General features: G+C 42.1%; 2 protein-coding genes across 2 annotated transcripts in view; one reads left to right on the top strand and one right to left on the bottom strand.

Annotated features, from left to right (window-relative positions):
- Positions 1 to 316: 316 nt before the first annotated feature.
- On the bottom strand, positions 317 to 13,843 carry mettl6 (methyltransferase 6, methylcytidine). Its single transcript, XM_034102593.1, has 5 exons — positions 13,336 to 13,843; positions 9,736 to 9,870; positions 8,947 to 9,117; positions 1,207 to 1,348; positions 317 to 1,034 (listed from the first exon to the last, which is right to left on the bottom strand). Exons 1-5 carry the CDS (start codon positions 13,645 to 13,647, stop codon positions 880 to 882), a joined length of 915 nt encoding a protein of 304 aa, XP_033958484.1. The 5' UTR covers positions 13,648 to 13,843; the 3' UTR covers positions 317 to 879.
- Positions 13,844 to 14,087: 244 nt separating this feature from the next.
- eaf1 (ELL associated factor 1) overlaps positions 14,088 to 15,176 on the top strand; it is an 11,314-nt gene continuing 10,225 nt past the window's right edge. The window contains exons 1-2 of the mRNA XM_034102595.2: positions 14,088 to 14,303; positions 14,847 to 14,941. Of these exons, the coding sequence (XP_033958486.1) occupies positions 14,201 to 14,303; positions 14,847 to 14,941 (198 nt within the window). The 5' untranslated portion in view covers positions 14,088 to 14,200. The remainder of the gene's footprint in view (positions 14,304 to 14,846; positions 14,942 to 15,176) is intronic.

Here is a 15,176-nt window from a genome sequence, read left to right as displayed (position 1 = left end):
CCTACTGCCTTAACATGTCTGAATGTTGGACACAGTAAGCTATCTCATGAAATGACATTATAATGACTGATAATAAAAGTCCACATCTGTTATTGCCGTTATATTTCAAGGATTTTGACGGAAGCATCATCTTGTGATTTTGGAGATACTTGGAAACTACCGAAGATGTAAATAACTTTATTATGAAACAGTCACGGTGTTGATGTGTGAAGGATGCCGATCCGTCTCAGTGGTTTACGGCAAACCGTGTTAAATCAGGAGCATAAGCAGGACGTGACGCTGCGGGCATATTTAAGACCATGTGTGAACTAACGCAGTCGAGGAGAACAGCTATTTTTATTAAAAGGCATTAACGCACACAAAATTAAAAGCACTCATACAAAATGATCCCGATCACTTTATATGATGTGGAATCAAGACACCTGCTTTTGGCCAGGAGACACAGGTCGGAAGGAGGAAGTGCTCCTGCTGACGCGAGAGGCGAATCCAAGTTGGACCAAAGGCTTTGAAATGGATTTGAAAGTCATCTGAATTCTAAATATCGTCCCCAGAGTTTCACTTTGCATCCAGCTGACGGCTTTGCTGAACATCCATGGTCCTTTCGGCCCTTTAGTTCCACTTGTAGGACGCTTCATCTTTTGGCAAAGCACCAAAAGACAGAGGGAGATTAACAGAAGAAGGCATTATTAACTTTCTTTAGCCTCATGATCTGAAGGACTCAACATCAGCAGCACCTCGACCACAAACCAGCAGGGATACAACTGTTTTTCACCATTAAATGTCATCGAGATATTTCAGTCGTATTTCTGAGGTGACACACACAGGCAGCTCTGTGATTGGCTCCGTGGCGTCAGGAGCTCTGTGATTGGCCGGGTGGCGTCAGGAGCTCTGTGATTGGCCGGGCTTGGTGAATTTGCTCTGCAGGAACACTCTGGGGACACACAGCCCCTCCTTCTTGTTGACGGTCTCTCTCAGGACGTAGTCGTTAGAAACGGACTGGAGGCCGGCGTCCGCAAACAGCTCGGACAGGAACTCTGAAATCAAGCGGAGAAATCAGACGATAGACTTTAGAAGAAGAAAAAACAAAACATCCATCTATCTATCACTGCATCTATCTATCTATCTATCCATCCATCACTCCATCCATCTATCCATCCATCACTCCATCTATCTACCCATCTGCCCTGCGGAGGTCTCGTTCTTCACCTTTAGAGAAGAAGTATGATCTGGTTCCATCTTGCCGGACGTAGAAGTTCTCCCCCAGCTTGCTGCCGGCTTTAAACCTCAGCATGGCGTGGTCATTCAGTCCGTAGTCTCTGAACAGCACCATGCCGCCGGGCTTCAGCACCTGAAAGCCACACACACACACACACACACACACACACACACACACACACACACACACACACACACACACAATAATAAATCCAAATTGTTTCTCACATAGTAGAGGTGGCAACAGCGACACACAGTCAATGAGTGCGTAAACAATGTGAGATACATGGAATAGTGTAAATAATTAACTTGTGTTTCATGTTGAACTTGGGCCTGTAACCATAGTTACTGCAAAAAGCCTTAAGTTTCCAGAATAATCCCTAACAGTCATAGGTATAAAGTAACTAAGTACATTTACTCAAGTACTGTATTTTACAATTTTGAGATACTTGTGCTTTACTTGAGTATTTTCATTTGATGTTAGTTTTGTACTTCTACTCCACGATAGTTCAGAGGTGAATGGTGTACTTTTAGTCCTCGTGCGACGAACAAGAGGACAAGTAGGTTGGAGATTCTCAGTGTTGCTTTGAGAGGTAACGTTGAAGCCAACAGCGCCCTCACCTGGATGACTTGTGTAATAACAAACTGAAAATATATCACATGTAGGGATTGTTTTAATGTGGTGGATACTAAATATAACTACTACTGCCTTTTATGTTCTGCCAGTGCTTTCCATAGAAGAGACATGAGGAAGAGGGGACACATGTTGATGTGGAAGAGACATGAAGAAGAGGGGACACATGTTGATGTGGAAGAGACATGAAGAAGAGGGGACACATGTTGATGAAGAAGAGACATGAAGAAGAGGGGACACATGTTGATGTGGAAGAGACATGAAGAAGAGGGGACACATGTTGATGTAGAAGAGACATGAAGAAGAGGGGACACATGTTGATGTGGAAGAGACATGAAGAAGAGGGGACACATGTTCATGAAGAAGAGACATGAAGAAGAGGGGACACATGTTGATGAAGAAGAGACATGAAGAAGAGGGGACACATGGTGATGAAGAGGGGACATGAAGAAGAGGGGACACATGTTGATGAAGAAGAGACATGAAGAAGAGGGGACACATGTTCATGAAGAAGAGACATGAAGAAGAGGGGACACATGTTGATGTAGAAGAGACATGAAGAAGAGGGGACACATGTTGATGTAGAAGAGACATGAAGAAGAGGGGACACATGTTGATGTAGAAGAGACATGAAGAAGAGAGGACACATGTTGATGTGGAAGAGACATGAAGAAGAGGGGACACATGTTGATGTAGAAGAGACATGAAGAAGAGGGGACACATGTTGATGAAGAAGAGACATGAAGAAGAGGGGACACATGTTGATGTAGAAGAGACATGAAGAAGAGGGGACACATGTTGATGAAGAAGAGTAATGAAGAAGAGGGGACACATGTTGATGTAGAAGAGACATGAAGAAGAGACGACACATGTTGATGTAGAAGAGACATGAAGAAGAGGGGACACATGTTGATGTAGAAGAGACATGAAGAAGAGGGGACACATGTTGATGTAGAAGAGACATGAAGAAGAGAGGACACATGTTGATGTAGAAGAGACATGAAGAAGAGGGGACACATGTTGATGAAGAAGAGACATGAAGAAGAGGGGACACATGTTGATGTAGAAGAGACATGGAGAAGAGGGGACACATGTTGATGTAGAAGAGACATGGAGAAGAGGGGACACATGTTGATGTAGAAGAGACATGAAGAAGAGGGGACACATGTTGATGTAGAAGAGACATGGAGAAGAGGGGACACATGTTGATGTAGAAGAGACATGAAGAAGAGAGGACACATGTTGATGAAGAAGAGACATGAAGAAGAGGGGACACATGTTGATGTAGAAGAGACATGGAGAAGAGGGGACACATGTTGATGTAGAAGAGACATGGAGAAGAGGGGACACATGTTGATGTAGAAGAGACATGAAGAAGAGGGGACACATGTTGATGTAGAAGAGACATGAAGAAGAGAGGACACATGTTGATGAAGAAGAGACATGAAGAAGAGGGGACACATGTTGATGTAGAAGAGACATGAAGAAGAGAGGACACATGTTGATGAAGAAGAGACATGAAGAAGAGGGGACACATGTTGATGTAGAAGAGACATGGAGAAGAGGGGACACATGTTGATGTAGAAGAGACATGGAGAAGAGGGGACACATGTTGATGTAGAAGAGACATGGAGAAGAGGGGACACATGTTGATGTAGAAGAGACATGAAGAAGAGGGGACACATGTTGATGTAGAAGAGACATGAAGAAGAGGGGACACATGTTGATGTAGAAGAGACATGAAGAAGAGAGGACACATGTTGATGAAGAAGAGACATGAAGAAGAGGGGACACATGTTGATGTAGAAGAGACATGGAGAAGAGGTGACACATGTTGATGTAGAAGAGACATGAAGAAGAGGGGACACATGTTGATGTAGAAGAGACATGGAGAAGAGGGGACACATGTTGATGTAGAAGAGACATGGAGAAGAGGGGACACATGTTGATGTAGAAGAGACATGAAGAAGAGGGGACACATGTTGATGTAGAAGAAACATGAAGAAGAGGGGACACATGTTGATGTAGAAGAGACATGGAGAAGAGGGGACACATGTTGATGTAGAAGAGACATGAAGAAGAGGGGACACATGTTGATGTGGAAGAGACATGAAGAAGAGGGGACACATGTTGATGTAGAAGAGACATGAAGAAGAGGGGACACATGTTGATGTAGAAGAGACATGAAGAAGAGGGGACACATGTTGATGTGGAAGAGACATGGAGAAGAGGGGACACATGTTGATGTAGAAGAGACATGAAGAAGAGGGGACACATGTTGATGAAGAAGAGACATGAAGAAGAGGGAACACATGTTGATGAAGAAGAGACATGAAGAAGAGGGGACACATGTTGATGTAGAAGAGACATGGAGAAGAGGGGACACATGTTGATGTAGAAGAGACATGAAGAAGAGGGGACACATGTTGATGTAGAAGAGACATGAAGAAGAGGGGACACATGTTGATGTAGAAGAGACATGAAGAAGAGGGGACACATGTTGATGTAGAAGAGACATGAAGAAGAGGGGACACATGTTGATGTAGAAGAGACATGAGAAGAGGGGACACATGTTGATGTAGAAGAGACATGAAGAAGAGGGGACACATGTTGATGTAGAAGAGACATGAAGAAGGGGGACACATGTTGATGAAGAAGAGACATGAAGAAGAGGGGACACATGTTGATGTAGAAGAGACATGAAGAAGAGGGGACACATGTTGATGTAGAAGAGACATGAAGAAGAGGGGACACATGTTGATGTAGAAGAGACATGAAGAAGAGGGGACACATGTTGATGTAGAAGAGACATGAAGAAGAGGGGACACATGTTGATGTAGAAGAGACATGAAGAAGAGGGGACACATGTTGATGTAGAAGAGACATGAAGAAGAGGGGACACATGTTGATGTAGAAGAGACATGAAGAAGAGGGGACACATGTTGATGTAGAAGAGACATGAAGAAGAGGGGACACATGTTGATGTAGAAGAGACATGAAGAAGAGGGGACACATGTTGATGTAGAAGAGACATGAAGAAGAGGGGACACATGTTGATGTAGAAGAGACATGAAGAAGAGGGGACACATGTTGATGTAGAAGAGACATGAAGAAGAGGGGACACATGTTGATGTAGAAGAAACATGAAGAAGAGGGGACACATGTTGATGTAGAAGAGACATGAAGAAGAGGGGACACATGTTGATGTAGAAGAGACATGAAGAAGAGGGGACACATGTTGATGTAGAAGAGACATGAAGAAGAGGGGACACATGTTGATGTAGAAGAGACATGAAGAAGAGGGGACACATGTTGATGTAGAAGAGACATGAAGAAGAGGGGACACATGTTGATGTAGAAGAGACATGAAGAAGAGGGACACATGTTGATGAAGAAGAGACATGAAGAAGAGGGGACACATGTTGATGTAGAAGAGACATGAAGAAGAGGGGACACATGTTGATGTAGAAGAGACATGAAGAAGAGGGGACACATGTTGATGTAGAAGAGACATGAAGAAGAGGGGACACATGTTGATGAAGAAGAGACATGAAGAAGAGGGGACACATGTTGATGTAGAAGAGACATGAAGAAGAGGGGACACATGTTGATGTAGAAGAGACATGAAGAAGAGGGGACACATGTTGATGTAGAAGAGACATGAAGAAGAGGGGACACATGTTGATGTAGAAGAGACATGAAGAAGAGGGGACACATGTTGATGTAGAAGAGACATGAAGAAGAGGGGACACATGTTGATGAAGAAGAGACATGAAGAAGAGGGGACACATGTTGATGTAGAAGAGACATGAAGAAGAGGGGACACATGTTGATGTAGAAGAGACATGGAGAAGAGGGGACACATGTTGATGAAGAAGAGACATGAAGAAGAGGGGACACATGTTGATGTAGAAGAGACATGAAGAAGAGGGACACATGTTGATGTAGAAGAGACATGGAGAAGAGGGGACACATGTTGATGAAGAAGAGACATGAAGAAGAGGGGACACATGTTGATGTAGAAGAGACATGAAGAAGAGGGACACATGTTGATGTAGAAGAGACATGAAGAAGAGGGGACACATGTTGATGAAGAAGAGACAAGTGTCGATGAAGAAGAGGGGACACATGTTGATGTAGAAGAGACATGAAGAAGAGGGGACACATGTTGATGTAGAAGAGACATGAAGAAGAGGGGACACATGTTGATGTGGAAGAGACATGAAGAAGAGGGAACACATGTTGATGAAGAAGAGACATGAAGAAGAGGGGACACATGTTGATGTAGAAGAGACATGAAGAAGAGGGGACACATGTTGATGTAGAAGAGACATGGAGAAGAGGGGACACATGTTGATGAAGAAGAGACATGAAGAAGAGGGGACACATGTTGATGTGGAAGAGACATGAAGAAGAGGGAACACATGTTGATGTAGAAGAGACATGAAGAAGAGGGGACACATGGTGATGAAGAGGGGACACATGTTGATGTAGAAGAGACATGAAGAAGAGGGGACACATGTTGATGAAGAGGGGACATGAAGAAGAGGGGACACATGTTGATGTGGAAGAGACATGAAGAAGAGGGGACACATGTTGATGTAGAAGAGACATGAAGAAGAGGGGACACATGTTGATGTAGAAGAGACATGGAGAAGAGGTGACACATGTTGATGTAGAAGAGACATGAAGAAGAGGGGACACATGTTGATGTAGAAGAGACATGAAGAAGAGGGGACACATGGTGATGAAGAGGGGACACATGTTGATGTAGAAGAGACATGAAGAAGAGGGGACACATGTTGATGTAGAAGAGACATGAAGAAGAGGGGACACATGTTGATGAAGAGGGACATGAAGAAGAGGGGACACATGTTGATGTGGAAGAGACATGAAGAAGAGGGGACACATGTTGATGTAGAAGAGACATGAAGAAGAGGCGACACATGTTGATGTAGAAGAGACATGAAGAAGAGGCGACACATGTTGATGAAGAAGAGACATGAGGAAGAGGGGACACATGTTGATGTAGAAGAGACATGAAGAAGAGGGGACACATGTTGATGAAGAAGAGACATGAAGAAGAGGGGACACATGTTGATGTAGAAGAGACATGAAGAAGAGGGGACACATGTTGATGAAGAAGAGACATGGAGAAGAGGGGACACATGTTGATGTAGAAGAGACATGAAGAAGAGGGGACACATGTTGATGTAGAAGAGACATGAAGAAGAGGGGACACATGTTGATGTAGAAGAGACATGAAGAAGAGGGGACACATGTTGATGTAGAAGAGACATGAGAAGAGGGGACACATGTTGATGTAGAAGAGACATGAAGAAGAGGGGACACATGTTGATGTAGAAGAGACATGAAGAAGAGAGGACACATGTTGATGTAGAAGAGACATGAAGAAGAGAGGACACATGTTGATGAAGAAGAGACATGAAGAAGAGGGGACACATGTTGATGTAGAAGAGACATGAAGAAGAGGGGACACATGTTGATGAAGAAGAGACATGACGAAGAGGGGACACATGTTGATGTAGAAGAGACATGAAGAAGAGGGGACACATGTTGATGAAGAAGAGACATGGAGAAGAGGGGACACATGTTGATGTAGAAGAGACATGAAGAAGAGGGGACACATGTTGATGTAGAAGAGACATGAAGAAGAGGGGACACATGTTGATGTAGAAGAGACATGAAGAAGAGGGGACACATGTTGATGTAGAAGAGACATGAAGAAGAGGGAACACATGTTGATGTAGAAGAGACATGAAGAAGAGGGGACACATGGTGATGTAGAGGAGAAATGAAGAAGAGGGGACACATGTTGATGTAGAAGAGACATGAAGAAGAGGGGACACATGGTGATGAAGAGGGGACACATGTTGATGTAGAAGAGACATGAAGAAGAGGGGACACATGTTGATGTAGAAGAGACATGAAGAAGAGGGGACACATGTTGATGTAGAAGAGACATGAAGAAGAGGGGACACATGGTGATGAAGAGGGGACATGAAGAAGAGGGGACACATGTTGATGTGGAAGAGACATGAAGAAGAGGGGACACATGTTGATGTAGAAGAGACATGAAGAAGAGACGACACATGTTGATGTAGAAGAGACATGAAGAAGAGACGACACATGTTGATGAAGAAGAGACATGAGGAAGAGGGGACACATGTTGATGTAGAAGAGACATCAAGAAGAGGGGACACATGTTGATGAAGAAGAGACATGACGAAGAGGGGACACATGTTGATGTAGAAGAGACATGAAGAAGAGGGGACACATGTTGATGTAGAAGAGACATGAAGAAGAGGGGACACATGTTGATGTAGAAGAGACATGAAGAAGAGGGGACACATGTTGATGTAGAAGAGACATGAAGAAGAGGGGACACATGGTGATGAAGAAGAGACATGAAGAAGAGGGGATACATGTTGATGAAGAAGAGACATGAAGAAGAGGGGACACATGTTGATGTAGAAGAGACATGAAGAAGAGGGGACACATGGTGATGAAGAAGAGACATGAAGAAGAGGGGATACATGTTGATGAAGAAGAGACATGAAGAAGAGGGGACACATGTTGATGTAGAAGAGACTCATGAAGAAGAGGGGACACATGTTGATGAAGAAGAGGGGACACATGTTGATGTAGAAGAGACATGAAGAAGAGGGGACACATGTTGATGTAGAAGAGACATGAAGAAGAAGGGACACATGTTGATGTAGAGGAGACATGAAGAAGAGGGGACACATGTTGATGAAGAGGGGACACATGTTGATGTAGAAGAGACATGAAGAAGAGGGGACACATGTTGATGTGGAAGAGACATGAAGAAGAGGGGACACATGTTGATGTGGAAGAGACATGAAGAAGAGGGGACACATGTTGATGTAGAAGAGACATGAAGAAGAGGGGACACATGTTGATGTAGAAGAGACATGAAGAAGAGGGGACACATGTTGATGAAGAAGAGACATGAAGAAGAGGGGACACATGTTGATGAAGAAGAGACATGAAGAAGAGGGGACACATGTTGATGAAGAAGAGACATGAAGAACAGTAGTTGTTGTCGCTCTCACCCTGCTGATGTTCTGCAGAGCCAGCTTCATCTTGTCGGGATGGACGGCTGACAGGACGAAGATGAGCGTGACGACGTCCACGCTGCCTTCAGGGACATTTCCCCTCAGGTCGTCTTTGGTTAGGTCGCACTGGAAGGCATGGCAGCGCTCGGGACAGCACAGAGGGTTCAGCTGGAATAACAAAGCAAAGCTAAAACACAGTCATGACTCCATTTCCGATATCGTGAAGCATCCTTTGTGCTCCAGTCCGTCCTCTCAGAAGACACCGAGCTGAATCCAGTATGTTTTCTCTCACTGATCGTGTTGTCATGGTAAATGTTTGTCACGTGTCGTGTCTTGATACGTGTCCATATTGATGTCGCACATGGAGCTGCTGCGATGCGAGCCACGTTTCAGACTTGACCGTTAAAGTGTTATCGTATATCGTTAACGTTGAACAGTTTTAAAAAGTACGGAGATTTACTGTTAACACAAGTTTATTTGTTGTAACGATGCTTTTTGCCAATAAATGTTATACCGTTGGAAAGCCTGTTTATGTGTTAGCTTTCAAACGGTGCCGCCGAGCCGAGCCGAGCACGAGGAGATGTGTCACATGTCTCGTGGTCAAACCCTCGTACTCAGCTATGCACCGTTTGAAAGGTAACAAATAAACAGGCTTTCCAACGGCATAAGATGTATTGCCAAGAAGCATCGTTACAACAAAGAAATAACCTACCAGAACACACATTTCCTTACTTCTTGTGTTAAATGTATAAGGAAAGATGATTCAGGCATTAGACGTGTACTTACTTTCACAAACTCGACAGCTCGTGGGGAGAAGTCGCAGGCGTAAACGAAGATGTTCAGGTCCTCCTCCAGCAGAGGGAAGACGCAGTTTCCCACCCCGCAGCCGGCCTCCAGCAGCACCAGCCTCTGGGACTCAAACTGCATCACACGCAGTACAAATACTTCGTTACTGTACTGAAGTACATTCTTCTGGTATCAGTACTTTACTCCACTACTTATTTTTCTGACGACTTTTAACATGTTGAACACAAATACCTGTACTTTCTACTTCTTACATGTTGAACTCAAATACCTGTACTTTCTACTTCTTACATGTCGAACTCAAATACCTGTACTTTCTACTTCTTACATGTTGAACTCAAATACCTGTACTTTCTACTTCTCTCATGTTGAACTCAAATACCTGTACTTTCTACTTCTTACATGTCGAACTCAAATACCTGTACTTTCTACTTCTCACATGTTGAACTCAAATACCTGTACTTTCTACTTCTTACATGTTGAACTCAAATACCTGTACTTTCTACTTCTCACATGTTGCACTCAAATACCTGTACTTTCTACTTCTTACATGTTGAACTCAAATACCTGTACTTTCTACTTCTCTCATGTTGAACTCAAATACCTGTACTTTCTACTTCTTACATGTTGAACTCAAATACCTGTACTTTCTACTTCTCACATGTTGAACTCAAATACCTGTACTTTCTACTTCTCTCATGTTGTACTCAAATACCTGTACTTTCTACTTCTTACATGTTGAACTCAAATACCTGTACTTTCTACTTCTCTCATGTTGAACTCAAATACCTGTACTTTCTACTTCTCTCATGTTGAACTCAAATACCTGTACTTTCTACTTCTTACATGTCGAACTCAAATACCTGTACTTTCTACTTCTTACATGTTGAACTCAAATACCTGTACTTTCTACTTCTTACATGTTGAACTCAAATACCTGTACTTTCTACTTCTCACATGTTGCACTCAAATACCTGTACTTTCTACTTCTTACATGTCGAACTCAAATACCTGTACTTTCTACTTCTCACATGTTGAACCCAAATACCTGTACTTTCTACTTCTCACATGTTGAACTCAAATACCTGTACTTTCTACTTCTTACATGTTGAACTCAAATACCTGTACTTTCTACTTCTTACATGTTGAACTCAAATACCTGTACTTTCTACTTCTCACATGTCGAACCCAAATACCTGTACTTTCTACTTCTCTCATGTTGAACTCAAATACCTGTACTTTCTACTTCTTACATGTCGAACTCAAATACCTGTACTTTCTACTTCTTACATGTTGAACTCAAATACCTGTACTTTCTACTTCTTACATGTTGAACTCATACCTGTACTTTCTACTTCTTACATGTTGAACTCAAATACCTGTACTTTCTACTTCTTACATGTTGAACTCAAATACCTGTACTTTCTACTTCTCTCATGTTGAACCCAAATACCTGTACTTTCTACTTCTTACATGTTGAACCCAAATACCTGTACTTTCTACTACTTACATGTTGAACACAAATACCTGTACTTTCTACTTCTTACATGTTGAACTCAAATACCTGTACTTTCTACTTCTTACATGTTGAACACAAATACCTGTACTTTCTACTTCTTACATGTTGAACTCAAATACCTGTACTTTCTACTTCTCTCATGTTGAACTCAAATACTTGTACTTTCTACTTCTCTCATTTCCCAAACAGCTGGTTCCTTTAGTCTGAATGTGTGTTGGTGCGTGATCATTATTCTTTAGAGTCACTGCGTGCCTATTGGTTGGAACACGATCCGTGTATCCATCACTTCCTGGTCTTCTCTAAAGAAGAGGGACCAATGGAAACGTTGTCATGTTGCCGTTGTTCAGCATGGAAACATTCATTAACTAACAATGACATTATTGTTCTATTGATATAAAGGGAGGTCAGGTACTCTTTAAAGCAGCTGCTAGTTATGGGTACTTTTTACTGAAGTACACTTCAAAGCCTCTTTACTTTTACTTGAGTAAAGAAGTTTAGTCAGCACTTCTACTTTCACCAGAGTATTTTTAAACACGAGTATCTGTACTTCTACTTGAGTAAAGGATGTGTGTACTTTTGCCCTCTCTGCCCATCGGAACACATGTTCACTTTATCCAGCTCTAATTGTAGGAGCTATAGCCTTAGACTAAAGCGACTGTGGTGTGTTAACTCCCCGTAATGACTTTGCTGATACTGTGTTGATACCGTTTGTGTTGTTGTTTCAATGATGAATAGGTAGGCTTATTATCAGGTGTGGAATAATGCGATCCATGTATTGTAGTTGTGCATAATAAAGTATTCGATTCAATATTCCATTCATTGCCTGAACAAACAATCTTATTGGTTTTCACTTTTCACACAATGGCGATAAAAAACGATTTGCCCTTCGTGGATCAGACACATCCAATCCTGTGACAACACACACCTTAAATACCTGTGGCATAGAGAATCTGACGCTGACACTATATGCACACACACACACACACACACACACACACACACACACACACACACACACACACACACACACACACACACACACACACACACACACACACACACACACACACACACACACACACACACACACACACACACACACACACACACACACACACACACACACACACACACACACACACACCCTTCAATAAAATGGCTCTTACAGTAATACTTCCCAGCTATAAATGAAGTAGGAAACCTTTTTTTAAAGCAGTATTCCTTACTTTTTTAACCTCATTCTCGCATCCTTCTTCTATAACATTGACAGTAGTACATTTGGAATTGAAAGGACCCACATTAGTGATTGACAGGTCATCTAAACAATGGAGCTATCTGCAAACCTTGACGATGTAATAATTGTAATTAAAGATACAAATGTTCCTCAAGTGAAAGTAGAAAGTATTCTCATCTAAATATAGTGAAAGACAGTGAAAGTAGTCGTTGTGCAGATTGGTCCATTTCAGAATAATATATATGATATGTTTTATAATGATTGATCATGAAAGTGTTCTCAAAGCTGGTGAAGGTGCAGCTAGTCTGAAGTACTTTGTATTCTGCAGGGTAGCTGGTGAAGGTGCAGCTAGTCTGAAGTACTTTGTATTCTGCAGGGTAGCTGGTGAAGGTGCAGCTAGTCTGAAGTACTTTGTAGACTGCAGGGTAGCTGGTGAAGGTGCAGCTAGTCTGAAGTACTTTGTATTCTGCAGGGTAGCTGGTGAAGGTGCAGCTAGTCTGAAGTACTTTGTATTCTGCAGGGTAGCTGGTGAAGGTGCAGCTAGTCTGAAGTACTTTGTAGACTGCAGGGTAGCTGGTGGATTTACTCCAGGTGGAACTAAAGTCTGATTCAACACTTGATTAGATTTCACATCATTCATTCAGATCTGTGAAGTAACTAACGGTATTAAATACATGTAGTGGAGTAAAAGTACACCATGTACCTCTGAACTGTAGTGGGGTGGAAGTACACAGTAACATAACATGGAAATACTCAGGTCAAGTAAATGTACCTCAACACAGGACAGCACTTGAGGAATTGTACTTAGTAACTCCCCCCCTCTGCTCACCTCTCTGCATGCGTTGAGCTCTTCAAACTCTCTGGTGGTCCAGTGTCTGTCCTTGAAGAAGTTGGTGGTGTTTCTTTTGTAAAACAAGTCCCAGTTTTTCTGAGCTTCTTTCTCCAGCTTCATGAGTTTGAAGTCGGACACCAGAGCCTTTTCTCGGCTCAGTGTGTCCGGCTCCTCCTGGGTCAAAACCCTGCAGGAGGAGGAGGCTCTGTTCTGTCCGAAAACACACGGAGAAATATCTTCTTTTAGTCCCACTTCTACTTCTGGAGCTGTTGTTTTAATATCCACAGGAAAACCTTCACTTTTCGACATGATGCTTTTTTTATTTTTTAGAAAGAAATAATGTCTTACTGCTCCGTTTCCTTTAGTAAAGTTGCTTTTTGTTAATTAATGAGATAATAGTATACTTCACAAGGTTAAAAATGCAGTTGTTTGTATGAAGAATCACGCTAAAATTAACTTATTGCAAAAAAAAGGAAACATGTTTTTTCCACATTTGAGGTCCATCTTGTCCGTTGTGTAAATTCTTCCGTGTCAACTATTTGATTCCATTTCTTTCCGTTGGTTCCTCCCATGACCCACTTTTATTACAAACAATTAAAATACATCCACTACATGTAGTTTTAACATTTGATGTTAAAATAAGTGGTAAAAAATATTTTACATTTAATTAAAACACAATAGAGTTAATTCATATACATTATTAACGCCGGTCACATTTCCTAGCCGCACCACATCCGGAAGAGGCGGCGCTAAAGGGATGTTGTGCTAACGGTTAGCTACAGGAGGCTAACTGCTCCTTCTTCTGATCTTTCTGAAGTAAACACACACTGCTGGACTTTTAACATTTGTAATAAACCGAGAGATGAACGGGAGCACCAATCCGCTGCTGGACAAAGAGGAGCATGTCCTGAAGCTGGGGGAGAGCTTCGAGAAGAGGCCCAAATCCTCCTTTCATACTATCAGATGTGAGTGAGAAACAACAACAACAACAACACTGAAATTGACTGATGTGTTTTAGTTATTCCGCTGACATTGACAGGGTGGCTCTTACATAACATGGCTAATTATAGCGAGACGTAAATGAAGTAATGTGCATAAAAACCAGATCGTCACACCCACTCCTTTAACGTTACAGCATCCATTGAAATATTATATATATGTAGACAACTCTCAAATTATCTTTAAGTGGGATTACTACTGCTTAATAACGTCTGTGGTAAAAGTACATTATTACAAATGAAAGTCACACATATGTTGTTTGTTTCTGACATTTGTACATCATTACTGCCTGATCAAAAGTTGCTGGAAATGCACTTTAGCCAGAATAATGTGGTATTAAAATGTATTTCCCTATTGAATTACGCATGAATAAAGACTAGTTTCACACAGAAATAAGAAGTACATATTCACTCTAAGCATTTTGCTGTTTGTGAGTTACTTCTTTTACTTTCTTGCGAGGTTTTGTCCTTTAAGAAATATGAAAAACACCGTCTTGCTGCTTTTTTCAGATGACTTCAAACCAGCCTCCATCGACACGAGCTGTGAGGGAGAGCTGCAAGTTGGGAAAGGAGAAGAAGTTACCATCACGCTACCTCACATCCCAGTAAGGCTGTTGTTGTCCTCTTGTTTACGTTGTTTACCAGCGCTTCTGTAAAGAAAACAAATTCAAACAAATCCACCTCACCGTTAACTAAAGAGTTTGAGAAGCTACTGTAAGCTGTGAGAAAATCCCAATCATTATACTGTAGACCAGGGGTGTCAAACTCAAGGCCCGGGGGCCAAATCCGGCCCGCGACTTCATTTTATGTGGCCCGCAAGAGCTTGCAAAGAATATAATA

The sequence above is a fragment of the Pseudochaenichthys georgianus genome, chromosome 16 (assembly GCF_902827115.2).
Source record: "Pseudochaenichthys georgianus chromosome 16, fPseGeo1.2, whole genome shotgun sequence".
NCBI classification, from domain to species: domain Eukaryota; kingdom Metazoa; phylum Chordata; class Actinopteri; order Perciformes; family Channichthyidae; genus Pseudochaenichthys; species Pseudochaenichthys georgianus.
Note: the sequence above shows the minus strand (reverse complement) of the source record. Positions and strands in the feature narration are given on the sequence as shown.

Coding starts and splice junctions, on each gene's coding strand:
- mettl6 (XM_034102593.1), bottom strand. CDS start 13,647: ATGTCGAAAAGTGAAGGTTTTCCTGTGGATATTAAAACAACAGCTCCA. Junction 9,871..13,335: donor AGCTCAACGCATGCAGAGAG/GTGAGCAGAGGG, acceptor CGTGTGATGCAG/TTTGAGTCCCAGAGGCTGGT. Junction 1,349..8,946: donor CTCTGCAGAACATCAGCAGG/GTGAGAGCGACA, acceptor TGTGGCTTTCAG/GTGCTGAAGCCCGGCGGCAT.